Genomic DNA, 26,448 nt, shown 5'->3' on the forward strand with positions numbered 1-26,448 from the left:
TGGGGAGTCAATCTGGCAAATAACTGCTAAGATTCTCTTCTAACTCAAGATTTTACATTTCAAAGTTTTAAAGAGAAGAAAACAAAACATGAACCATGTTTTCCTTTTATTGACCTATTAGTGCCAATATTTATTCTGATCAAGTTCCCCTCAAATTTTCATCCTCCACGACACTTTGGCAGACTCCAGCAACTTGGCCTGCATGGGCCTGCTAGTTGAACTGCAGTGTGCTCTTGCCCACTTCTGAATGGGTAAAGTCAGAACTTAGAACAACTCCTCGGTTGACAAAATATTCTCCAATTCTTTTTCCTTGGTTAGATGCATGTTCTTTTTCTTTTGTATTTTCTTTTGTTGTGAATATGTATGTTTTCTAATTTGTACTTAATAAAAATATTTTAAAAATAATTTAAAAAAACACCACCAACTCCTCGGTAACTTTGTTACCTACCAGTTATGTATTTATCTGTAATTTAAAGAGATACTTCTGATCTCTAAAGTGCTAAATAGCTTGGGTCCTGCATACCAGATTTTTTAAAAAAATCTTCCTCAAGAACGTTTATGATAACCCAGGATACATTCGTTTAAAGATTTTTCAGTATCATTTTTTCTTCTTAGCTAGGATTAAGCATTATAGATTTTGAAACTATACATCAGTAGGCAACTTAAACTCACGAAGACGGACAAGGTGGAACCTAAGTACATTTATAACAACTTGAATTTATTAAGTAAAAATTATGTAAATGCTCACCTTTTTCTAGTGTTTTAAATGAAAAATTAGGAAGTCCTTCTGCCTTGGAGGTAGCCACTTGACTTTCTCCTTTGCCATCGGAGTGTTTCCAAACAGTAGCATCACTTTCCTGATGCTCAGCACCTTTGCAGGCATCATATGTGCCATCTGCTTCTCGCTGTTTTGTGCTATGACACACTGAGCTATCGCTTTTGCTCTTGGGAGAAGCGTTAAAGCTGAAGCCAAAGAGAGATCCCGTTGCTGACGTGTTTCCAAATGTGAAAGGCTTTGATTTTTCATTGCTAAAAATACTTTTGACAGATTCTGAGCCAAAGACAAATTTGGGTGGTGAAACCACTGCTTTCGTCGGCGTCTCAGAAGTGCCCGCCGTTGGTGAAGTCTCTGCAGTTTGTGTAACTGTTTCTTCATCCTGCTTTAAATCAGTTCTCTCCCTGGTGGTTTCTTCAAGTACTGCAACAGCAATCTTTCCACATGGCGATTCCTTTGGAGTATTGGCCCGTGAAGAGAGTGGTGTGATTAAGGTGTCTTTTTCTTGAGCATGTTTTGCTTCCTCAAAGATCTGCTTAAATGAGTCAGCAACATCTTGCAGCTTAAATCGCACAGCCAAGTGCTCTACTTTCCGTTCCCCTTCAGCAAAGTCACATGCGGTCCATACCCAGGCTCGCTCTGTGCCTTTCATTGGCTGGATGTTCATGTCTGAGGTTATTCTGTGATTGGCACAAAGCTTTAATACCTGGTCCCTTCGCATGACTACACGAACTTGTTTAGTGTCATAGTTTTGCAAGATCTTTATGTCTCCGATACCCCTCTCCTTCCACTGATTGGCATCTTTATCATATCTATAAAGTTTAGCACGATGGCTGAAGACAACCTGCTCATTTTCTTCACCACTTGTTATTTCTACGAGGTCAGGTAAAGGTACTACTGGTTCAAAATACTGACCATCTCTTTCATCTTCTTGTGTAACGTCAGATTCCTCATCTGTGCCTACAGAAGTCCTACTTTGGTTCTGTTTGGAAGGAGACTTAGAGGGACTTAATGCAGATTTGAAGCTGAAGTTAAACCCTGTGGTGGACTCTCCAAACCTAAATAGATTTTTCCTCACAGGGCTACTGGCCCGAGGCAAAGCATACGCAGAACTGTCTGTACTATCATCCAGGGCTTCCCCACGCAAGTCATAGTTGTCCCACTCTAATGTAGGCCCAGTGCTTTCAGCGTGTGGCTTAATAACCAAATCAGAGGCCTTTGTAGCAGACACAGAGGTTTTACTCTCTTCATCTGCAAGTTTAGTTTTATCGTCTGTCAGGAAGGTTTTGAGATCTTTCAAACCACTTTTCATTTCTTCTGCTTTTTGTATCAGCTCAGCTGTTTTCCCAGAATCTATTAGTTTATGTGGGGTCTGGAGTGGTATATCCAGCAATAGCCTTTGACATTCTTCGAATTTCAATTTAAATTCCTCAGCTTGCTCTGGACTTTTGAATTTAGCTGCCAATTGCTCCAGCTTTGCATCACCATCAGAGAAGTCGTTGGCTAACCACATCCATGCTTTGTCCGAGCCAGAGAGGGGCTTCAAGTTCATGGTAGTTGTGATCCAGTGGTTTGCACAAACCTTAAATACCTGCTCACGTCGCATGATGATTCGTGGCTTGCCATTAACTTCATTCTTAAGGATTTTCAAGTTGCCCACACCACGTTCTTTCCACTGGCTTGTTTCTGCATCAAACCTGAACAGTTTTACTCTTTGGGAATACAACACTGTATCATCTTCTTCGCCAGTCACCAGTTCGACTTTCTCGGGCATCTGGACAACAGGGTCAAAATGAATATCATCGTTGTCTTCTGTTTTATAGGACTCATCTTCCTTCTCAAGATCAGCAGAAGTATTTCCTTTGAATGAAGATTTAGCAGCCTGAGAAGAAAATAGCTTTTCACCTGCACCTGTAAAGCCCTTGAAATTTGGATCTTTCCGACCAAACTGAAATCCTTCACCTGCAGTTGTTTTTGCAAGGTCAGCAAAAGTGAATGTGCTGCTGTGTTGACCAAACACCAAATCACCACTTTGTTTGCTAGATCTATCATGAGATTTCATTGCAGTTTCTTCCTCCGACACCTCCTCTTTTTCATCAGTACCACCTTCTTTATTCCGTTGGTCGTTTGCAACATCTTTGTTAGGCTCTTGTATACCAAATTTAAATTCACCTGGAGGTACAGGCATTGAAAAATTAAACCCTCCTTTCATAGGCTTAGTTTCACTGCTAACAGGAACCTGAAATGTGAAGGAAGAAGACTTCCCTTGATCTGTAGAAAGGCCAAATTTAAAACCCTTCTCTGTTATGTCACATTTAAAACCCGTCCCCTGTGGTCCTCCAGTGGGTTCGGATAACTTGCTTTTGAAGCCAAACACAGGCAGTTGAGCATCACTGGCTGGTAAAGCTGGAGCACTGCTAGATGGGTTTGCAGCCTGACAAGCAGCACAAGTTCGTGAGGAGCCTTCATTTCTTACTAAGCATATGCTGCAATCCCACTGGCCCTCCTTTTTCTGAAAAGCAGCCCCAAAACCACTTTGGGGCACTTTTGGAGCCTCTGCATGACCAAATTTGAATGTGGTTTGGGAATCGCTAGATGGGTTTGCAGCCTGACAAGCAGCACAAGTTCGTGAGGAGCCTTCATTTCTTACTAAGCATATGCTGCAATCCCACTGGCCCTCCTTTTTCTGAAAAGCAGCCCCAAAACCACTTTGGGGCACTTTTGGAGCCTCTGCATGACCAAATTTGAATGTGGTTTGGGAATCGCTAGATGGGTTTGCAGCCTGGCAAGCAGCACAAGTTTGTGAGGAGCCTTCATTTCTTACTAAGCATATGCTGCAATCCCACTGGCCCTCCTTTTTCTGAAAAGCAGCGCCAAAACCACTTTGGGGCACTTTTGGAGACTCTGCATGACCAAATTTGAATGTGGTCTGGGAACCAAACACTGGTAAATTTGTACCGCTGGGATTCTTGCAGCTAATACAATGGGATGCGCTGGCTTCGTTTCTCACAAGACAGGTCCTGCATTCCCACTGGTTTTCCTTTTTTGGAGGAATTGGTCCAAATGTAGAGTGTGCACCTTCAGTGTTGGGTTTGAAAGGTATAGTCGGTTCTGTCGGAGGAAGCACAGCCTGCGCTTCCCGATTAGCTGGATTTGGAGTCTGGCATGCTACACAACTCTGTGCAGTTGCTTTATTTCGAACAAGGCATGTGTTGCACTCCCACTGATCTTTCTTTAACATGAACTGTTCACCAAATCCGTATGTAGCATTTGCTCCCAACCCTTCTTTAGCAAAAGAGAAGGATGCAGGTGTAGCTGCACTGGGTGCAATTGTAAAAGTACTTTTGGCATTAGTGTTTTTAGCTGACACATCGGGAACAGGAACCTGATAGCTACCACTGACAGATGATGTCCCACTCTTGAAGTTAAATCCAGAGCTCATGAGTCCTGAGTCAGATTTACCAGAATCTTTGGCATCTTGAGCATTAGCTTCTCTTGATGACACAATACCCTGAGAAGCCTGCTGACTATCACTTGATCCAGATACTCTCAAAATATTTTGTGCCTCTTCAAATTGCCGCTTGAAAAGCTTTGCTTCCTCTGGAGTTTTAAACCTGATTGCAAGTTGCTCAGGTTTTGCCGATTCATCTGCATAGTCCAAGGCATGCCACACAAAAGATTTGTCTGATCCAGCATTTGGGTTCAGAGTCATATCAGGATTTATATAGTGATTTGCACAAATTTTCAGCACTTGCTCCCGTCTCATAAGTAGTCTGATTTTGCCAGTTATTTTATGCCTCAGAATTTTCACATTACCAACACCTCTCTCTTTCCATTCTTTGTGTTCAGCATCAAAGCGGAAAAGTTTTGCTCTATTGCAAAACATCTCCTCTTCATCCTCTTCACCTGTTTTTACTTCAATTTTGTCAGGTAGTGGCACAACAGGTTCAAAATGAGGGCCATCATCATCTTCTTCACCACCACCATGGACACTTCCTCCATCTGTTTCGTGACTTCTGTTTGCTACATCTGAATGTGGAGTACCAAATACAGGCTTGCCAGGATCCTGAAAGCTGAACACATCACCCTTACTAAAACTAGAGGGCCTGGGTTGATTTTGTACCATTTTATCTGTAAATGCAATGCCTGATGCATTCTTGCCACCAAAACTGAAGATGTTTCGCTGTCCAGTGGGATATTCAGTAAGCGGCTTTTGTCCAGCATATCGGTCCTCTTTGATAGGCTTGTCGGATGTCAGAAGGCCCAAAAGACTGTCGCTGTTACTATAGGGGGTACTATGTGGCTGTGCTGCAACCTGAGGTGATGAAAAAGTAAAATCTCCATCGTTAGATTTGAAATTGGAATTAAATTTGAAAGTGGTTGGCTGTGTCGACTGAGCAGAAGTTATCAAGGAAGGTTTTGCTCCCTCTACTGGTGGTACAGGCTGCCCAAAGGTAGGCTTCCCAAATTCTATCACTTTTGACTCGGCAGACCGGGAGACCGGGGGTGCTGCAGAAGGTTTTGTAAAATAGCCTGGCTCGGGAAGTGGCGGATTTGTAGTTGTTGGTGGAACGCTGTAGTTGTAGTAGTCCTCACTGCCACGAGGAGACAACATTCCGGTTGCCGGAGAATCAAAACGCAGGGGAGTACCATACATTTCTTGTGAAAACATGCAAGCAGAAGTGTTCTGCAGTGGAGGAGTATGCATTGGCTGTTGATATGTATATATGTGCTGCTGAGGAGTAAGCCTGTTCATGGCATAGACAGGAGCCTATAAATACAAAAATGATCAAACTTAGTTTTAAAGCCTTAGTAACTGAACATAGGTTATAAATTTAAATTTCCAATAATTGCTTAAACTGCATTCAAAAACAACTGCTGGTTCCTGCTCTCCTGCCCACCCTCACTATGTGACAAGAAAGCTGCCTTTTGAATATTTAACAGAAAGCAACACAGTTCTCAGTTTTCCATCTATTTACGAGTTATGAGTTGTATCAAGAGAAACAGCAAATAATTACCTTTGTGGGGGTCACGTTCGTGGCTGCTGTCCGTAGGAGATACTGGGAATTGTAAGCTGGTGATGGGTTGTAGTAGACAGATGGACCTGTTGTAGCAACTGGACACACAAGAGATAAAAACAGTGAGAGTCTTGAAATTGACAAGAACCCTAAATCTTTATCTTAAATATGTATACCCTGCCTTTAAAAACAAGAAACCTCAAGGTGGTTTATAATCCAACACACAATCCCACTTACAAGCATCTAAACACTCAGGTTTTCCTCCACTTCTAGTATTCCATCATTTTATATGCAAGTGTGAAGATACAGCTTTAGTGATTTACTTCTTTGTATAAGGATATCACGTGTTTTTTTGTGGAGTATTCTTGTGTAGTTTTAAAAAATGTACGGTCATTATCAAACTCAAATAAAAGCAATCATTTAAAAAGTGTGAAAATGCACCCTCCCCGCAGCACTCATGGTAAGTTTTAAATAAAGCCTTAAGATTATGAAACCAGTAAATGAAAATACTTTATATCTTTTTAATAACATCCTCCTCAAGGCAGCTTGTGATCCCTTCAATGCTTTTTAATTATAATCAGATGTCGCATCAGAAACTGCACTTAAATGTCTCTAGGATTCTCCACCTCTGCATGTAGTTACCAGTTAACGGTGCTCCATGAAAGCTCTGTGTGCCTTGATAGCCGTCTGGCATGGTATCTGCTGCATAGCTTTCGGCAGGCCACCGCTGAGACATGGTTGTATTAGAATTGTTAAGTTTCATCTCTTGCATCTCATTCTATCAAAAAGACAAGCATGGTCATTAAAAACTTTTGTGCCAACCCCATGCTGTTGCTTTTGCATCTACAGAACTGAAGAGGAAAGAATCTAAAACAGTTTGGGATGAATATGCTTGTATAAATCCTGGCTACATTGAAACCTTGGATTTCTCTTTTTTTTTTTTTTTTTTTGGACTTCTACCATGAAGGCATTTAAGAACAGTTACTCAGAGTGAGTCAGAAAGTGACCAATCCAGGGAATAAAAGATTGTTTCCTCTAACCTCTTTATATCTTTCTGTATGCTTTGCTTGTTTCTTCAAGATGAAGGATCAAAGTACAGTTGTACCTTGGAAGTCAAACAGAATCCATTCCGGAAGTCCATTCGACTTCCAAAACGTTCGGAAACCAAAGCACGGCTTCTGATTGGTTGCAGGAAGCTCCTGCAGCCAATCGGAAGCTGCAGAAGCCCCGTCTGACATTTGGCTTCCAAAAATAGTCCGCAAACCGGAACAGTCACTTCCAGGTTTGCGACATTCGGGAGCCAAAACGTTCGGGAATTAAGCTGTTTAACTATAAGGGAAGAAAAAGCACAGCCAACCTTTTCACTCTCCTCCTTACCAGCTCTTTGTCCTTTGCTTTTCTGTTAGCCTGTCTTATCCACTGATCAACAGTGTTTTGATACCTCTAGGGCCACCACAGCAACACACACCTTCACTGCCAGTGAGGTCAGTCTCAGCCCCTTCCTCTATTTTCCGTCCCCACAATGATTCAATATTCTCTGGCTACTAAGCATTCTCAATAATCCCTTTAGGATTTTTTCCCTAAAGATTTTTTGCACTTCTGCAAGTACGCCAGTACCTCCCCCCTCTTGTGTGAGGATGGTGTTATTAGCATTTGGGGAATGGGTTCTGAGTTAGTAGCAGTGATGATGGCAATGACTGAAAATGAACCATGAACTGGCTACTGTTGAAAGGTTAACTGAGCAAGGAACAGTTGTGTGCAAAGTAAGGCAGTTACAGAAATCAAATATATTCTGAACAGCCCAATTTTTGATTTTATTGCTTAAAACCTTCTGGAGTATAAAAAGGCATGAAGTATAGTCTTTGCTATTACTTCTTTCTTACAGCACACTCATAACCATGTTTACTCAAAACAGTGGTCTTTATTCCTTAATGAGTTTAGTATTTTAGTGTTAATGAAAATTTGTACAAATTATCAGTCTTCTCTCAATCAAAAATGGCCAGGAGGCTTTCCCCCACTCTCTAGTAGAGGAAACTTACTGATGTCACAATAGGCTGCTTTGCAACAAGATTCCACAACTGTACTTTAGCTAACTTGAATCAAACTAGCAAGACCTTTCTAGTCTGCTGCCGCTGCCATAAGCTTATTACGTTGTTTCTACTACAATTTACTTTGCTTTAGTGTTGGGGTTAATTCTGTTCTGATACATGGACATGAGAAAAAGTTGTGCCAGCAGACACAATGGAATTTCCCCTTCTTCCCTTCCCCTTGCAGCCCCTGAACTCCTCACCGGCTACTTCAGAGGGTTCCCCAACCCACCATAGAAGATTTTTAGGGGGTGGGTCACAGGGTGGGAGAAGGGAAAGCTGGACATCATTTCACATATTTGTAGATTGCCGTTAAGTTTTATTTTTTATTTTTGAACTTGCATATACCACCTTTCAGAAAATAATCATACGTCAGTCATTTTTATAGTAATTGTATTTTCAGCAATAGAAATTAAACCTGCCTGTGCAAGAATGACTACTTCTATGAATGCATTTGTTTGCCAACGTTAAAATCAGCACTTTGTCTTAAATTAATCACACTGCTCATAAGCATGATTACTCTGGAAGTATAATTATTTGGATAGGATCTTCTTGAACACTTGACTTATCCCTCCTGACTTCGATTATCTAAGCTGAATAAATCACATCTATCCCCAGAGTGAGGTACAGAACATACACAGCAGTGCTCTTATTTACCTTTATGGATTCTACTTGCTGACAGATCATCTTAAGTAGTGATTTTTGATCCTCTGCCCAGCGAGGAGGAGTTTTGGGCGAGAACTGAAAGAACAATAGTTAGGTGATTAGACCAACTGAAACATAATAGAGATTTTAACAACAAAAACATATTCGTTGCTATACCTTGTAGCTTTTACTTGGAGACAGAGAGAATTTCGTGGGCGATGGGGTAGAATGTTTAATTTCCGTCTCCGCTGGTTGGCTCAAATCATTGTTTAGGATAAGACTCCTTTCTTCACCATTGATTCCAAGTTCTTGAATTATACTTTCCAGCATCTCCTTAACTGTCTCTATGGAGACAGGTAACTAGGACGAAAATTAAAGAGTGTGTGAATTTAGGGTGAGTTTAAATATATACATGGTTACATTAATGAACTGCATATTCTTCCCAGGTTTACAAATTATTGGCTTCAGAAGTTTGGGTTGCATCTAGTGCTGCTATTCTGCTCTTTCGGCAGAGTTCTATCTCTCCCTCCAGAGCAAATTTTTGTGACAGGACAAAGTCTTGGTGTGTAAGTAAAACTCTGCTCAAGCAACATTGCATACAACTCTCTGTATTTTGCTATTTAAACAGAAAATGGTCACCAGCACCAAAAAGTCTGCATAGAATTTTTGCATCTGAACAAGTTTTAATTCTTAGCTACCCATACTCAAATGTTTGCTTTAGAGCCCCTAAATTCTACTACATTTCTAGTAGATTTACTATTAAAACAAGTATTATATATCTAGACATATAATCTGACAAATGCTTTTTTCCTGTATAGATTTTCCTAGCAGTTTTTTTAAAGAAAACACATTTTAAACCTTTTCAGTGACTGAAGTATCGCTGCTGCTTTCATCTATGATTTTTATGAGGTAGTCTCTACTCTTTTTCAGAAGATTTCTGTATTCTTCTTGCTCTTCTAATGACAGACCATCATTCTCTATCTCTTCAGCTTTCCTCTGGAAAATCTATCCAAGAGAAGAAGGAGTCAGTTGAGAATTCAGCTTATTAAGTGTGCATGCAGTTAGGGCAGGGGAATCCCCTGAAGGAATGTAACACTTACTAGAGCAAGATTCCAATATGAGACAACATTTTTAATAGCTTCAAATGCTTGCATAGCATCGTCTGTTTTTCCATCCACAGAATCCAAAATAGCAAATGCTATGTGTGCCTCTTCTTGATATACACCAACCTGGGAAACCTTAAAAAGAAGGTTTATTAATTAGTTTTATATAAAGAAATGTTTCGGTACAAAATATTTTACACAATTTACACAATTTAATGATTTACAATTGTGTATAAGTTTCGCCCTTTTCAAGGGAGGAACTACTACTTACTTTGTCCAAGATGATAACCAGGTTTTCAAGTTATACAATTCCAGTGACAGAAATACGTTTGCAGAAAACATACTGAAACGTGTGTATGGAACACATATGTAATATCTGACAAACTGTTTCTACAATACACATGTGCTTTTATATTTATATTAATAGTATGCATGTAGATAAACATAGGATATGTTCTAACAGATACTTGTAACAGATTAAGTTTATGTGTCTAGCTAGATAAGGTAATTCATAGTCATGATCTATTTTTCAATCATCATTTTCAACCATGCATGTAAGGGGAACTTATTTCCACATATGCAAAGGAAGTGTTGTGAATCCCTTGCAGTCCCACCCACAAGGCCTGCAGTTTCCCACTGTAAAATTTTTAAAATAAGCATTACAAGCATTTGCCCCCCGCCCCCAGTTGGCTTAGTGTGTGGTGGGTTAAGTTTTCCATGGGGAAGGGAGACGCTTCAGCAACTTGCATAGGTCTTCCACCTTCTCATGATTAGCAGCAAAACTCTTGATGCTATTTGATATAGCCCTAATGAAAACACTGGAAAAGCATGTAGTAGAATTAAGAGTTTATATACTGAAAGAGTTAATGTCCTCAACAAGTTTTTTCTTGTCACAGATGCCTATACAAAGCCACAGTTCCAAGCAGTGCTATCAATATGCCAGTAACTCAACTTAGAAAAATTAACCCAGGATTGGTATAAAAACTGTACATCAGTGCCCGGAAGCACTAAGAAACTTAAGTTGAATTCAGACAACAAGAGAGGCAACTCTGTGGACCTGGGAAAGAAGATTCTGCTCATTCTGAATGGGGTCAAAATTTCTCTGAATAATCATGTTTCCAGCCAAGGGCTGAGTTCCTGGACACCATCTAGCTCCTATATATGGAGAAAAAGGCTACCAATGGCTACTAGCCACAATGGAGATGTTCTACCACCACTGCTGGAGGCAGTATGTCCCTGAATATCAGCGGCTGGGTATCATAAATGGAGTGAGTGATGTTACACTCAGGCGCTGCTTGCATGCTTCCCATAGGCATCTAGTTGGCCACCGTGAGAAAAGGATGTTGGATAAGATGGGTCTTTGGTCTGATTCAGCAGGGCTATTATGTTCTTCTTGTAGGTTCAGATAGCAACTGTGACCTAGGTGTTTCCACTCTTCTGGAGAATTAACTGCTATGATCCATACCTCAGTAACCTCTCATATTTCATTATGTTAAGACCCATCATGTGCTGTGTTTGATGACTGCATGTCATCCAAGTCAAATAGGGAGATCAGTTAAGTTCCACTTTCCAAATAAAATAAAATAAAATTTTGAGCAACACCTAGCTAGCAGACAAATTATGTTACCAGCACATAATTAACATTTGTGGCCTATGAAGGAAGACTGGACCAATTCCAAATGTGTGGGTCTCAAAGTACGCTAATGGTGGAAGCAGACAGATCTGCTGTTGGTTCAAAAGTTGGCAAGTAGCTTTTTTGTTGTTGCCAGAGTTGGAATGTAAACAGTAACCGCTTATGGAGGTGGGGTTGAGTTAGAGAAGCGGCAACAAGAATTATGCATCAAAGTAAGAAACTGCAGATAAGACCCCAAAAGCATTTAGAAATATAAAGACTACCATAGGAAGATTTGAGCTGCCTTATTACCTGAATATCTTCACTATGAAAGTGATTGAACAATGGGTTAATTGGTTCAGGAATACTTCTCTTCTTCTTGATTGTCTCAAGCATTGGCAAAACTTTCTTCCAGTAATAAACACTTCGTCCAATGTAATCTCTTTGGTCATAGAAAGAATTAAGACTGCAACCCTGTGAAGTAACATAATTTGAGTTATTTTTAATGTTAAACTCAGTAAATCATTTGTATATATCAATGATAACCCTGATGACACTATTTCACATTTCTCTATAAACATTCAGAATTCCAGTTGTACATGCAAGTGTTGTATTTATTTATGATTTATTAGATTTCATACCCACCCATCACTGGAAGGTTACAGGGTGGATTATGACAACAGAATATACAATTATAAAAGCTGGTAAAACAGTCACAATTATAAGACAAATGAAACAATTCATTGAATAATTTACAAAACAAAATACCTTAACTGCCAAAGGCCAGGGTAAAGAGCTGTATCTTCAGCATACAGCAAAAACTATACAATGAAGATGCTAGACACAATGATGGGGAGGAAGTCCCATAATTTAGGGTCTGCCACAGAGAAAGCCCTCTCTTGGGCCACCATTCCCTAAACCTCTGAAGGCAACAATTACCAAGAGATTCTCCCCTGGAGACCTTAACACTAGAGAAAGTTAGTAGAGATGGAGATGGTCTTTCAGATATCTGGAGCTTAAGTCATTTAGGCAGGGCCAGAGGTTTTCCACTGGTGTTTTAAAAGATGGTGGCAATTACATTCCAGACTTCTCTCCCCACATATAATCTAAATACCTGCAATAGGCTGCATGGATCATACAAGGTTAAGAAATTAACTTTATAACTTCAAATTTATTGAAAATGGCATCTTCTTACTTACTGTTTTAAGGAGACTTTTTGCCCAGTGCACGATCAGAGCTGGCTGAAGACCATGTTTACCTAAGGCTCTGAGGATGCTTATTTCATGTTGGACTAGAAGCCTGACTTTTGCTGCTGTCCCGGACCTGAAGAGTAACGTGTGCAACAGAAATGCGTCAGCTGCATAATGTAGTTCTTAATTACCAGTTTCTGCTTGATTATCTATAGACTAAAAGTTATAAAGTCCATTCTTAACCCAAAAGACAAAGGATCAAAAAAGTTTTCTTGTAAATATATAAAAGCCAGCCATTTCACACAAGCTGTCATATATCTAATCCTTCAGCATGAGAAATGGGCATTAAAAGCTGCTATATGTAGTCGACAGCCACATGTCTATTGTAAGGATGGCTACTATAACCAAAAAAAGTCATACTTACACAGTTTGTTTGTGAACAAGAGCATAAACAGCATCCCACCAGGCCCTCTGCCTCTCGGTACAAAGTTGCTTGCATACTGGTAGTGGTAGGAATTGAGGCTGGTGCACAGTGTACTTGGTATTAAATTTCTCTTCCAATTGCAAATGACAGGTAAATATCACCCCAAGCAGAAATACCTGTTTTGCATACACACATATTTTAAGTTATACAATAAATCTTTTTATTAACTCAAATTGTGGTAGAAATTAATGCTGGGAGCATTTCCTTACTTCAAGGTCCAACATGCAAATCGATTCAGGAGCATTGGTCTCAAGTCTGGATGTCTGAGGCAAGTGGAAAAGTTGCTTCAACCATTTGCGAAAGGTTTGCAGGGGTGATATGGATTTCCACTGCAGACCAAGCCATATGAGGTGTTGGAGACTACCACTGTGGGCTCTAATGGCACCTAACAACAAGAAAGTGCTGGTTCATTTCTAAAGATGCAACTGTGTGATACGACAGCAGAAGACAGTAAGCAAGCCATCATCTCATGTTAATATCATCTCATGTTAATTCCAAAACAGTTAAAAATGTGAATCAATGCCTCGCTTACATCCTGTACAAAGCAGGTGTTCAAAACATAGCTCAGTAGCAGTTTCCAATGCAGTTTCGCCAGTTACTGAGGCTCCACTGGCTATTTAGATTTCTACAGACCTGTCCACAAGTATTCTGTTTAGAATGACAGAAACATAAACACCATCTACTATGGTACACAAGCCATTATTCATTACCGCTTCTAAATACAACTAGTCAGAGTATTTAGCATCTTAAGTTACGCAAACTGCTTTGATAATCAAAGCATACCCTTATATGTAAAATGGTACACTTGAAAAAGTGAGTTCGTTTAAATGAGGGGTGGGGGAACTCCAGTCCATGAGTCAATCTGGACCCATCAGGGGGTTCCATTTGGCCTGCGAGGTCATCTTTCCAAACCGTGCTCATCCATCAATCAGCTGACATAACCTCCAAAAAGCATCATCATGACCTGGGCTTTCCAAAACAAACAAACAAACAAACAAACAAACAAACAAACAAACAAACAAACAAACCTCCTTGCTTTTGTGTGGAGCAGCAAAAGCTAGAATACCCTGCTTTTTTCTTTGTTGCTGCACAATGCAGCAATCCCTGCTAGAGCTAATGCCTGCTTTATAGACACTGGCTTGGACAGACCTCTCGATCACACAACAAAGAAATAGGCACTTGCTTCCAAATGAATTTCCTGCTCTCCCATGCTCAAACAGGACAGCAGAGACTGCAAGGAATTTAGACATATGGCCAGGGCAACTTATCTGCCAATCATGTGATCCACCCCCCATTACTGGCAGGTAGAATACTTCCCCTCCTGTCAAATTTGGTCGGGGGGGGGGGCAGATTAAGATATGGTCACTGGTGCAAAAAATGTTCCCCAGTCCACTTTAATATCTTTTCATGAGCTACTATTTAAATTCACCTGCTTCTTCCAGTGTTTTTAATCTTGAAGTATCATGCTGTATGTGTATCTATTTCATAATATGCAATGAATTTAGAATATAAAATAAATAAATAAACCAATCTTTTTACCAATATCGTATCTAGCTAGTTCTCCATATTCTGGTACTTGCACACCAACATTTCTGATATCATCTGTGCCAAGAAAGGAATTCTCTGTAGAAGAACCACTCCCAAATAGTGCATCAATTAAGGCAGACTGTCCACTCTTGTTTGCAAATGATTCAACAATCTCCTTGAAAAAATCCTGCTTCCTACGGCTTAGGTTTAGCAGCATATGTCCTGAAAAGGTAAAATATACATGATTAACCAAAAGTCAAGTTTTTATTTGGCAAATATACACCAAATATCATGTATCCAATGAAGTTGTTCAATTTATGCAAGGACTTCAGCCTGCACAATGAAAGTCACCCCCCCCGGGACACCCCCCCCCCACATAAAATCTGCTCCAGAGTGTTGTAGGAACCCCCAGAACAAATTTGGGGAGCATCTAGGGAGAGGAGGAGGCAGCAACACTCCACTGAGCAAATGAAAGTCCTTGTGCAAATGAAAATAGTTTGGAAGATAAAACCCCTTGAATAAATTTGTCAAGTCCATAACTTGAGTTCAGAGGGCAGTATTGAATGAAGTAGTTCCGCTGGTACAAGAACTTTGGCCACACAACAGAACTTCCCTTCCATGCCCTGCTAAATCTGTTCTGGGATTCCTTCAACCTTCTAGGGCAGATCTGGGGAGGGTGTGAGGCATATGGGGGGAGAAAGAGGGGGAGTTGCGTTGTACAGTACAAGCAGAAATCCTTGTGCTAGTGAAAGTACTTTGTTGAATATCACCCAAAGAGTTAAGTTCTTAAATTTAAAACATTCTGCTCAAAGGGGAAATAACTGTAGGTTTGAAGACTCAGAAGGCAGAAAATGAATCTTAGTCAAGAGGACAAAATGAAGTTATGCTGAGGCCTGTAGCGCTGCCATTCTTTACAAACCCACATTATGCTTTGAATTTTTAGCATTGCCTGTTAAAAGTTTGTTACTTTTAATTTCAACTGAGTGAAGTCTTTACACGCTGCTTTAGAATTGCTACTAGATGTCCACAGCTTTGATTTTAAAATGAAATCTGATTTTTAATATTATTACCAGACTGGCTCTGTCGATCACAGGCTAACATTTCCAACTTCTCTTGTTCAGCTTGATCGCCTTTTATTAGTTTTGACTTTGGTCTAGGAACCTGGTAGAGATTAGACAAGTGTAAAGAATTCGCTCTGCAGTGAAATATATTATAATACTAAGCTTAAGAATAAAATCCATTTCTGTGAGGTGTAGAAATCATGTCTAGTACAATCATAAATTTTACATTACATTTCTGTCCAAAGTGCCAAGCTGAACATTTTTTGATTCTATATTGCTCTATGCCAAGGACAAGTTGAATGAATACAGACTTATTGCTTCTTTCTCAAGAAATGAAGGGAAAGGAATAGTATTTTGAACTGCAAGTCTTGCTTTTACTCATCAAAATATGGTGGTGGAAGGTCATTTAAGAACAATCCAATAGTAATTATTTGATAGAGTTAACTTTTAGAGAGTCCAGAGTAGCCTCACCCAATCTGCTGGCCTCCAAATGTTTTGGACTACAATTCCTATCAGTCCTAGACATGGCCAGTGATCACAGATGATGCAAATTGTAATAAAATAAAAAATCTGATGGGCATCAGATTTGGGAAGGCAGGGCTAGGGACTCTACCCTTTGGCTTGAGAGAAAACTAGCATAAGAGGATGATAGAACCTGTCAAAGCAATGAAAAGCATCCTAATTATCACAGATATATTTGTATGTATACATAAAAAATAATAATAAATAATTATTTATTATTTATACAGCGCCCATCTGGCTGGGTTTCCCCAGCCACTCTGGGTAGCTCCCAACAGAATATTAAACAGAATCAAATATCAAATATTTAAAACTTCCATTAGTGCATTGCCATAATGGCACACAATGCAGCTAGTTTAGTAAAGGGGCCAGAAGAGGATGTGTGTACATCCAGGCAGCAGCCACATTGAACCACACTATTCTCCAAACAAGAATTAGGCAATAGTACGGTATACTGGGATACAATGTGTTGGCTTCTCACGAAAGCCAAAGGTGCACAGCAAAATTAATTTGCTGGGCTAAATTATCTGCAGACAGCAGATTCCTCCTGATTTCACACATACTTATTTCCTTTACCTCTAGATATGCAATTCTACTGAAAAGCATTCCATTTTGATTAATTTTTAAAAAAATTAAAAAGCACGAACAGAACAAATTTCACCCCCCTGCAGTATCATGCATATACAAATACACCTTGGCACCTTTAACACTGAAATCTACAGCACAAATACTATAAATGATTGAGGGCAACATGTTACTTGAGAAGAACTTACCTGAAAAGCTAGAAGGTAACATAAAGCTGCCAATTCCGAAACAGCTCTCCACTGCATTTCACTTTCCTGGGCCATTTTCAACAGCAGAGTTCCAGCATGCATGTAGAAGTGGCCTTTCATTTCCAGGAAAGTTACAGAAAGTTCATCACCTCCAGCTGCATGAGGTTTCACTGAATGGAGTGCATGATCAAAGCTACAAGACAAGTGTTCATTAATAACAGTAGTTTCATGGCTCAACAAAGTACTGTTACAGAAACAGCAACACCAATAAATACTTTTGACTGGTTTCTTTACTAGGGGCTCCTGCTTATTGTTCCTCTGCCATACATGACACATATATACACTGCAAATGTGCAAAAAGCAGCACATGAAAGCAACTAATAAAACATTCAACTGAAATAAGGGGCTTTCGTGCGGACACAATACAAAAGCAAGGACATTTCACAATACAAAAATGGGGCATTTCATCAAGAGACCATCATTTAGAAGCATTCTGAATTGAACAAATCAAGATACCTTTGAAGGGATTCTCTGCTTTCTTCTACACCTCTGTTCGAAAGTGTCATTACGACCAGATTTGAATAAGCCAACAAAAGATCCCGACGGGATCTAGTCTTTTGCTCATTAGGTTTATTAGATTCCAACTCCTGTGGAGAGTCAAGATATTCCTAGGGAAAAAATATTTTGATTAGTCAGCCACCAGATCTCTAATGTGTTTTATTAAGCAAGATCAGACCCTACTTTGTTAACTCATTCTCTACTGAAATTCAGCAGCCCAAAATTATATAAAGCAAAAATCTTATTCCGTGTAGACTGTGAGGATTTTATTTTTAGCAGCTTTATCAGTGATATTTTAAGCTATCTTTTAAGACACCAACTGAGCATCATTACTTCAGTGGACTCCAAAAGTAGCAATGAAAGAGCTGAGGGTCTGTGCAAAATGCTGAGTAGGAAGAACTTTTCAGGATTTTGCACATGCCCTCTGAAGAGTGAGGTTTGAGTGGCAGGACAAAAATATGCCAGTCTGCTTCATGCACTGCAGAAGGCCCTGAACACCTCCATGTGTTGTCCATGTTCTAGATCACTGGGGTGACCCACTATATTTTAGCAAGGCAAAATCATGAGCAGAAGGAAGCTTTTTTAGGGCTGTTCCACAGGTACTTGAATGAGTTCACGCAGTCCTACCATAGGTAGATTCTAGTGTAGTTCTCAGGCTTCTCACAAGGTTGTGCACTTGAAAGAACAGCTTTTGACTTTGTCTCAATGTTTCTTATAAATGCTTAGTCAAATGTGAAATGGCTTTTCTAGGGGCTGAAGACACCTTACACACGAGGGGTATTTGTAGATAAAACCCAGTAAAAGCAAATTGTAGGCCTTTGTAGACCTGCTTGTTATAATGTTATTTGCTTGCTCAAACTCTGATCAAAAGTAAGTTCTGTCATGCAACTGGATCCAATTAATAAAGCAAGTTTAGTCTTCACTTGAAGTTACTATAGTAGTTTCTATAGGAAATTACAAAAATAAGTATTTTTACAAGACAAATATAATTAAACAAACCTTAAGTGTATGTACAACACACGAACACCATTCCAAGCTTGACTGCAATGGTATTTTTTTCTCTGCTTCCTGACAGTGTGCCACAGCAGCTGCAAGGTTTTTGTTTGATAAGTACAGCTTCACTAATCGAATGTTAACATAAACATCATCAGGTCTGGCACACAATTCTGACTGGATCAAATCAAGAAGCTGGTTCCACCCAGTCTCACTCTTGCAATCCACCAGACTCTCCTACAGTAAAGATAAAAGGGTTGGCATTTTATATTATTTATTTAAACAGAAGGCTTTCAATCATTCTCAAGGAATAACATCATTCTTATTGCTTCTTTATATAAAACTGCACTGCATAAGCAAGCTAGTTTTGAGACAATATAGCAATAAACATCTGAATCCACTACAAATCTGGAAATGCATTGCAGTTTCTTTGAGGGGGGCTTTAAAAATAATAATCAGGAGTTTCTTAACTATGAAAGGAAGTGTTACATGTTATCAGGTTTCTACTTTTTTTGAGAAGCCTCAGAAAACAGCAGGTATTAACAAAGTTACAACTACTAAGTTATTGCCAAACTTTTCATACTGGCAATTTCATGTAAAGATTGTGTCCAAATTGTGCCCAGGTTTATTCTGTAAGCTGTGACAACTCAAGGTGGGGAGGGAGAGGTGAAGGTTACCTTTAGTCGAAAAACTGAAGGGCTTCCAGGAAAAAGCTTGGCTGCTCTGTCAACCCAGTATTTTGCTCTTCCATCGGTAATATCATTACTGCACAGCAGCTCTGCAATCTTCAATACAAGGTCTTTCTGTGTTGGATTCAACTCCACTGAACGCTAAAGCCACAATTGAAAGGAAGAAGTACCGTATATATAGTTTAATTCTGTTTTTCTGTGACACAAAATGTTGCAATATAGACTACCAGAACACATAAACCAAGTTAAAGAGGCTTATACAGCTGTTTAAGAAGATCACTTCATTGCCTTATTTGCAATGCTACTCAGGTGCAGAAGAATGATGGAAGAGATGCAGGTGACTACTTTGTTACCACACTTCTGTAGATTAGTGTAGCCTTCCCCACTTCATAAACACAGCATTCACAAAGGACCAAGAAAGGGAAAGCCTTTAGACAGGTGTGGCATGCTTTAGCATTAGAGAATGATGCTATGCTTATGAAATATCATAAGAGCATTAAGTATTTGTACAGAACAGAAACATGATTCACAGAAGTGTTGTTTTTCCTTGCCAAGTTGCCCTGTACCACAACACAGTCTGAGCATTTCCCAAGCTGACAAGTCAAGATGTGGCTAAATTCCATACTGTGATTCTATCACTTAGAAGACAGCACTGAATTCCTTTCATTAGCTCTGAAAGCTATAGGGGAACCCATCACAAAAGGCCTGCTGAGCAGGATTCCTGTCACCTACTCCAAACTTCATTATTAAAGTAGAATTTTTATTAAGCTTATAACACATAGTAAGACATAGTAGCCTATGTGCCAAGGTGGGATAGGAAAAAATCAGGTTGAGATCCTAGCTCAGATTATGGAAGAGCTAATATTCCCTGAAATTTACATGAGAAGTTGATTGCTATAACTTCCTGCTGCTTGACAGCCCAGCTCAGATGATATGCCAAGTGTGTGTGTGTAAAATATTTCGTTTGGTTCTGTGCTTTCCAGAAAAAAGAAAGTTTATGAAACTCTAAGGTCTATTTAAAAGATACCAGAATTATGAATCAAGAACAAAGAACAAAGAGAAGCTCAGCATTATAACCAACAGTCATCTGGTCAACATTTCATGCTTCAGGAATCAACAGGAAGTTCCCCTCACTATATTGACCTGACAGACCCAATTTCGATACCACTGAACATAATGTAGCAACCTAAATGACCTGTTAAGTGTTTCAGAATCACTCAAATTATTTTGCCAACTCTCTGTGTGGCAATCTGAGGTGGGAATATTGTTACCCTAGGAACCCTTCCCCCCCCCAGGGAATACTATAGAATTACATCTTGTAATGGACAGTCTTGGTGACTGCTCTACAACCATGCTTTACCCATGCTCAAAACAAATACTTTTATATAAAATAAGATATATAAGATATATTTATATAAAATATATCTGAGTAAATATTTCATATACAACAGCCTCTAGAAACAATAATGTAGGCAAAATGTAGAAGCATTTTTTTTTTACCTTATAACAACCTACAGCTTTCTCTATGTTTTCTTCAGCTTCATAGAGTTGTCCCAAGAATTTGTGTGCCTTGGGATCTCTTTCTTGGACACTGAGATATGTAGATATGTACCTTTAAAAAACAGCACAGCAAGTTAACATAGCAGCCATCAATAACTAATGATATCACTCCAGAATAGACGTAGGTGATGTCAATGCATTTGATAGTCATGCTATAAATGTGAATTAGGAGCCCCAAGATTGGCATATTTAATTTAGCAATGGAAAAACCACAGTACTTGGTTATGAAGCAACTGCCAGTGTTAGTTCTACATGGAACAATATAAAACCTGAAAATAATTATATATGATTAGTAAAAGCCAGCGTTCTCCAACCTGGTGCCTTCTGGATGTTTAGATCTTCAGCCTTATCAGCTGCAGCCAAAACATCTGGAGAACAGCAAGTTGGGGATGGTTGGTATAAGCCTATCAACACTCATCATGCAGAGTTCTCTCAAACAATTAACCAAACACAAGTTATTCTGAATCAGAGTAAAATAAATCATTGGAATAATTAAAGAATAATATTTTGTATTACGGTACCTTTTAGCCAATTCATATTCCTTTGTTTCATAATACAGCTTAGCAAAAAAGAATCCTTTCATGGATTTCTAGAGAGAAAAATACTTTCGTTAATGCTGATAGTAATTCACTTACAGTTTGGTCACTGAAGAGCCAGAATTTTATCTGCATAACTCTATCCTATATATTTACAATGCTAGAGTGAGAAAGAGCTGTTTCCAAGCCTCTTTTTAAGCATTTAATTCATCACAATAAGTTATTGTCCAGTGACAGGAATGAACCACAGCAAGCCTCTAGATCAGTGATTCCCAAACTCCTACCCCTCAGACCACTTGAAAATTGCTGAGGATCTTGAAGACCATGTAATAATGATTGTTCTACCTGCTGTTTAAAAACTGTAATGAGCTGAGCTAGATGCTAAAGTATTTCTTAAAAAATAAGTTCAAAGAGTGTTCCTGAAACTGCCTCCCTCACCAGTCAAGGCCTGGGTGGTTGGATGTCCTCTGACAAAGAACATTCACTGATCCAAGATGGAAGTTATGTGCCAACTACATCTCCATTACCAGCCTAATCAAATTAACCTAATCTATGCTTAAATAATGTTTATATATATAAAAAAGTTTTGCAACCATGAAATATCCAAGTATAAGTCATACTGATTGCCTTTTGAGGACAAAGGCCTATTCAATAGCACCATATGCAGATGCCAAGGCCTAATCAATGACTAAGATTGAGGTGTTCATTTGCTTCCTTACCTCTTGTTAATTCTGAGTACAGTGGTGCCTCGCAAGACAAAATTAATCCGTTCCGTGAGGCTCTTCGTATAGCGGTTTTTTCGTCTTGCGAAGCAAGCCCATTGACAGCTTAGTGGATTAGCGACTTTTAGCAGATCAGCTGATAAACGGCTTAGGGCTTAGGAAAAGGGGGAAAAAAGGGGAAAAACCCCGCAGGAACTCGCAAGACATTTTCGTCTTGCGAAGCAAGCCCATAGGGAAATTCGTTTTGCAAAGCGCCTCCAAAATGGAAAACCCTTTCATCTAGCGGGTTTTCCGTCTTGCGAGGCGTTCGTCTTGCGGGGCACCACTGTATCTACTTATTGCTGTTTTCAATGGTGGCTATTTATAGTGGAAGGCAAAGAAAGAGGTCCTCATATTGATAGAAACTTTCAGCTAATGGCACCAGTGACAAACACTAGGCTTTGCAGAAATTGTGAACTTTGCAGCACTAACCAGCAGAGCTGCAAACTGCCAGGACCCAGGGCAGAAATGTAGTCCCTCCTGCAATTTGCATTTAGAGCAAAACTTAACGCTTTGTGCCAAATGCAGCAGAACCCTGGAGTCAAAACCATGCTGGGTATCCACTTATGTAACAAGGGTTATGCTCTCTGTTGGCCCTCAAAATCTGCTCTAGGGATTAGTGGATCATCTGGAGATTTTGGGGGTACACAGGGGAGGAAAAAGAGATCATCTAATGTCACCCTGTATTTTCTTCCTGCAGCATGCTCAATACTTTAAGTGCAGAGTGCACCCATTATCTGCTAAGGCCCAGTAACAGCCTTTTTCTGTATAAGCATAAAATCTATCATATAGATACCACCATGTGAATTATTCAAAGCTGACAAGTAACAACTGTCAATTGGGTGTTTCAGAGATGGGAGTAACAGCAAAATGTATGGCAGCTTCCTATACTCAGAAACTATGCTTTCATTAAGACAGTCAAGACAACAAAATGCAACTTTCATGTTAGGTCAGGGATTCTTTTTTATTCCCTTTAGTTGAATTGTCCATAGCATTGCCTACCTATATGAAGAACTGCTCAATAGTTTCTGCAACTTGTCATTTATATGTACCGTCAGGGGAATACCCCATTTGCCTGATGAAAGAAAGTTATTTCTGTGCCTTGTCCTAAATTAATTAGTTTTATGTCCATCTCAGGCAGAAATACTTTTATCAGAGAGACAAGAGATCAAAGAATACAAAAACAAACTAGACTATCTCAAGCTTTTTGCCATAATAATCCCCACAAACCTCAAGTAAGAAAAGGCAATGATTTTTAATTAGAATTTAGGAAGGAGAACTTCCAATTCCTGCCAGGACATAACTCACAACTGCTAAGAAGAATGGGAAGTGAAACCTAACCAAAGCAACATTAGGGTGGTTTTTTTTGAGGGGGAGAGGAAAAAAACTATACAGTTCAGTATAGGAATATCAAATTATCCATGATGTAGCACCTAGAAAACTGCAGGAAATATTTTTAAAATACACAAACACATGGTTAAGTGTTCAATTACCAAATGCTACTTCACATGAAATATGTTGGAAGAAAAAAACATTGTTTTTAATGAGGACAATAACCACTGGCCACTGTAATTGTGAATGGATTTTTAAAGCAAAAAAACATTAAGAAGGTAAGTTGAGCAACCTTATGCCAACTATTTTTAAACTAGCATTTATAAAGTTTAAACCACACCCAGAGGCAGCTGGCAAGAGTGCTATATGATGCCACAGTGAAATGATTACAGGGTTAAGAGGGCAGTCCTATATATGTCTTCTCAGAAGGAGGTTCCACCTAAGATATTGGTTCACAGACAGATCACGAACCACAACTGCCTGTTTACATTGGAAAGTTCACAATACATTAGCTGGAGGAAAGTCAAATGGAAAAGCCACCATACATTAAGATTACCAAGCACAAGCCTGGAGATGGCGCCTGTCTTTTTACGAATAGAAAAAAAAGAAGAATTTGCATTAGACACTGGCTTTTCTTTTCTTCATCATCATCATAATAATAAAGTTTATTTATACCCCACCCTCCCCAGCCAAGACTGGGCTCAGGGCGGCTAACAACCAATAATAAAAACAAGTTGATTAAAATACAATTTAAAAAACAAGATTAAAATACAACATTAAAACATTAGGATGCAGCCTCTTCCCAGGGGGAGAAAGGAAAAAGAAAGAGGGGGAGGGAATCAAACTGATTCTAAGCCAAAGGCCAGGTGGAACAACTCTTGTCTTACAGGCCCTGGAGAAAGAAATCAGATCCCGCAGAGCCCTGGTCTCATGAGACAGAGCATTCCACCAGGCCAGAGCGAGTATTGAGAAGGCCTTGGCTCTGGTTGAGGCTAATCTGACTTCCTTAGGGCCTGGGACCTCTAGAGTGTTGCTATTTATGGACCTTAAGGTCCTCCGTGGAGCATACCGGGAGAGATGGTCCCATAGGTACGAGGGTCCTAGGCCGTGAAGGGCTTTAAAGGTCAAAACCAGCACCTTAAATCTGACCCTGTACTCCACCAGGAGCCAGTGCAGCTGGAAAAGCACTGGGTGAATATGCTCCCATGGCAGAGACCCTGTGAGGAGCCTTGCTGCAGCATTCTGCACCCGCTGGAATTTCTGGGACAGCTTTAAGGGCAGCCCCGCGTAGAGCGAATTCCAGAATTTGTGCAGGCACGAAACGCTTCCAGGCACTCAGGACCATCCCAGGCCACACCCCTTCCCAAGCCACTTGAGTGCTTTCACCTGGCAGGAATAGGCCCTTCAACTCTGCTCTTACATCTTGCTTGCCTAGGAGGGCTGAGTGTATATTTGTGTGTTTAGCAGGGTACAGAAACCCCTTACTTTTGCATGACTGGGATGTAACTTTGTTAGTTAGAACATGGACATAGCCAGGATTTATGTTACAAGGAGCAGCATTTATGTTGCCAGGGGGCAGTACCTCAGTTAAGTATTTTATTGATTCACTTTTTAAAAAATTAGTTCTTATTGGGGGTTTTTGTGTTACAAAACAAACAAATAAACAGGGAACGGTACTATTGCCTCCACTTTCGATTCATACTTGATTTGAGCTGAACACGCCCCCTTTGACTACGCCCAGACAGATGCCCTGCCCACTTTTGCATCTGGCCCCACCAGGCCCTGGCTTTGAAGGAAAGACCCTTTGGCTGGAAGGTGGTTCCCCCCCCCCACTAGCCCCCCCACTCGTGAAGCTGCATCACCTAGCACAGCCCCGCCCCCTTAGAATCATCATGGCACAATCCCACATGCTCCTCTGTTACACTGGAGCCAAGGAACAGGAGGCCCAACGCGCGAGCAGGCGCTGCCCTAATCCCACCCGGCCAGCCGCGCCCCTCGAACCCCGAGAGGCGCGCGAGAGGCGGCTGCCAATCCAAACTAACTCCCTCCCCTCCTTAACCGACGCCGGCTCACGTCCAGTCATTGGAGGAGAGTCTCAAAACAAACAGCCAACGGGACCAATGGCGGGTCGCCTCTGAACTCCCCTCAAAATCGGTTTGAGGGGGGAAGGGGAAGGAAGGGAAACGAAACGAAAGCGCCTCACCTCCCTGGGCGAAGAGGCCGAGGCCTGCAGCGAGGAGACATAACGGTCCACTTCCGCCCTGCTGCGCCTCAACATGGTGGCGGGCGAAGGAGGGCCCGCCGCCAACGGGCCCCTCAGGCTCCTTCCCCGGGCTCGAAGAGGGAGGGCGAGAGCGCGGAGCCCAAAGCCTGCGCCGGTCCGAGGAGGCGACGCCGCTCGAGGAGGAATGACGTGCTAGCAGACGCGCCGGCTCGCGCAGAGGGAACAGCCGCCGCTGTGGCGTCGGCGGCCTCGCGACGGAAATAGCGGGGGGGGGAGAGAGAGGGAGAGATCGGAAGTGACGTCCTGTCACCCTAGAGCTGCGCACCGGGGAATGAACGCTCAGCTTCGCTTCGTAGAGATACGAAAAGTAAGAGAGTGATCCTTCCTCAGCGCGTGGCGGGCGGAATATCTCTCTCCCCCCCCCCCCCATTCCGCCGCTATAGACAAGAGCTACTAATACATGAGAGGGGCTAAATGCAGGGCAACCAGTGGGAATCTTCGTGAAAACGTGCTGCAACAAAAAGAGTCGGACTCTCCCTCACTGGAGATTTTTTAAAGAGAGGTTGGATGGCCACCTTTAGCAGATTATCCTGCGTTGCAGGGGGTTGGGCTAGATGACCCTCGGGGTCCCTTCCAGCTCTACAGTGCTATGATTCTAAGATGCATGGAGAAAGACAAGCTCCCTCTGTGCACACAGCCAGGGCCGGATTTAGGTTTGATGAGGCCCTAAGCTATTGAAGGTCATGGGGCCCTTTATATGTCCAGCTGTCCTTTGTCAACAACAAATTGTCGTTTTTTTGTGTTGAATATATGCTCATGCCCTTAGTCTATGCTGCCTGATCATCAGTCTGCAAGCACTCTTTAATATTAGCTAACAGGTACAACAGCTTGACCTACTTCAACTGTGCTGCACTGGCAGCTGCATGCTATATGTTGCCGTGCAACCAGTTCATGCACAATGTAGGCACCCTATATATAAAAATGAGCAAACCAGTGATATT

General features: G+C 40.7%; 1 protein-coding gene across 8 annotated transcripts in view; it reads right to left on the reverse strand.

Moving 5' to 3' along the window:
• The window catches only part of RGPD4 (RANBP2 like and GRIP domain containing 4), a 36,090-nt gene extending 10,335 nt beyond the window's left edge, over positions 1-25,755 (reverse strand). For all 8 annotated transcript variants that reach the window (XM_083735416.1, XM_083735414.1, XM_083735415.1 and 5 more), the window contains exons 1-20: positions 25,427-25,755; positions 21,116-21,183; positions 20,535-20,646; positions 19,023-19,175; positions 18,352-18,582; positions 17,311-17,462; positions 16,795-16,987; positions 15,512-15,602; positions 14,454-14,663; positions 13,124-13,299; positions 12,855-13,030; positions 12,440-12,563; positions 11,553-11,714; positions 9,626-9,763; positions 9,384-9,530; positions 8,703-8,885; positions 8,538-8,621; positions 6,436-6,571; positions 5,794-5,891; positions 749-5,546 (exon numbers count right to left, since the gene is read on the reverse strand). In XM_083735416.1, coding sequence (XP_083591542.1) covers positions 749-5,546; positions 5,794-5,891; positions 6,436-6,571; positions 8,538-8,621; positions 8,703-8,885; positions 9,384-9,530; positions 9,626-9,763; positions 11,553-11,714; positions 12,440-12,563; positions 12,855-13,030; positions 13,124-13,299; positions 14,454-14,663; positions 15,512-15,602; positions 16,795-16,987; positions 17,311-17,462; positions 18,352-18,582; positions 19,023-19,175; positions 20,535-20,646; positions 21,116-21,183; positions 25,427-25,501 — 7,507 coding nt within the window. In that variant the 5' untranslated portion in view covers positions 25,502-25,755. The remainder of the gene's footprint in view (positions 1-748; positions 5,547-5,793; positions 5,892-6,435; positions 6,572-8,537; positions 8,622-8,702; positions 8,886-9,383; positions 9,531-9,625; positions 9,764-11,552; positions 11,715-12,439; positions 12,564-12,854; positions 13,031-13,123; positions 13,300-14,453; positions 14,664-15,511; positions 15,603-16,794; positions 16,988-17,310; positions 17,463-18,351; positions 18,583-19,022; positions 19,176-20,534; positions 20,647-21,115; positions 21,184-25,426) is intronic.
• Between the last annotated feature and the right edge of the window lie 693 nt (positions 25,756-26,448).

The sequence above is a fragment of the Podarcis gaigeae genome, assembly GCF_964106915.1.
Source record: "Podarcis gaigeae genome assembly, chromosome: 4".
Lineage (NCBI taxonomy): Eukaryota > Metazoa > Chordata > Lepidosauria > Squamata > Lacertidae > Podarcis > Podarcis gaigeae.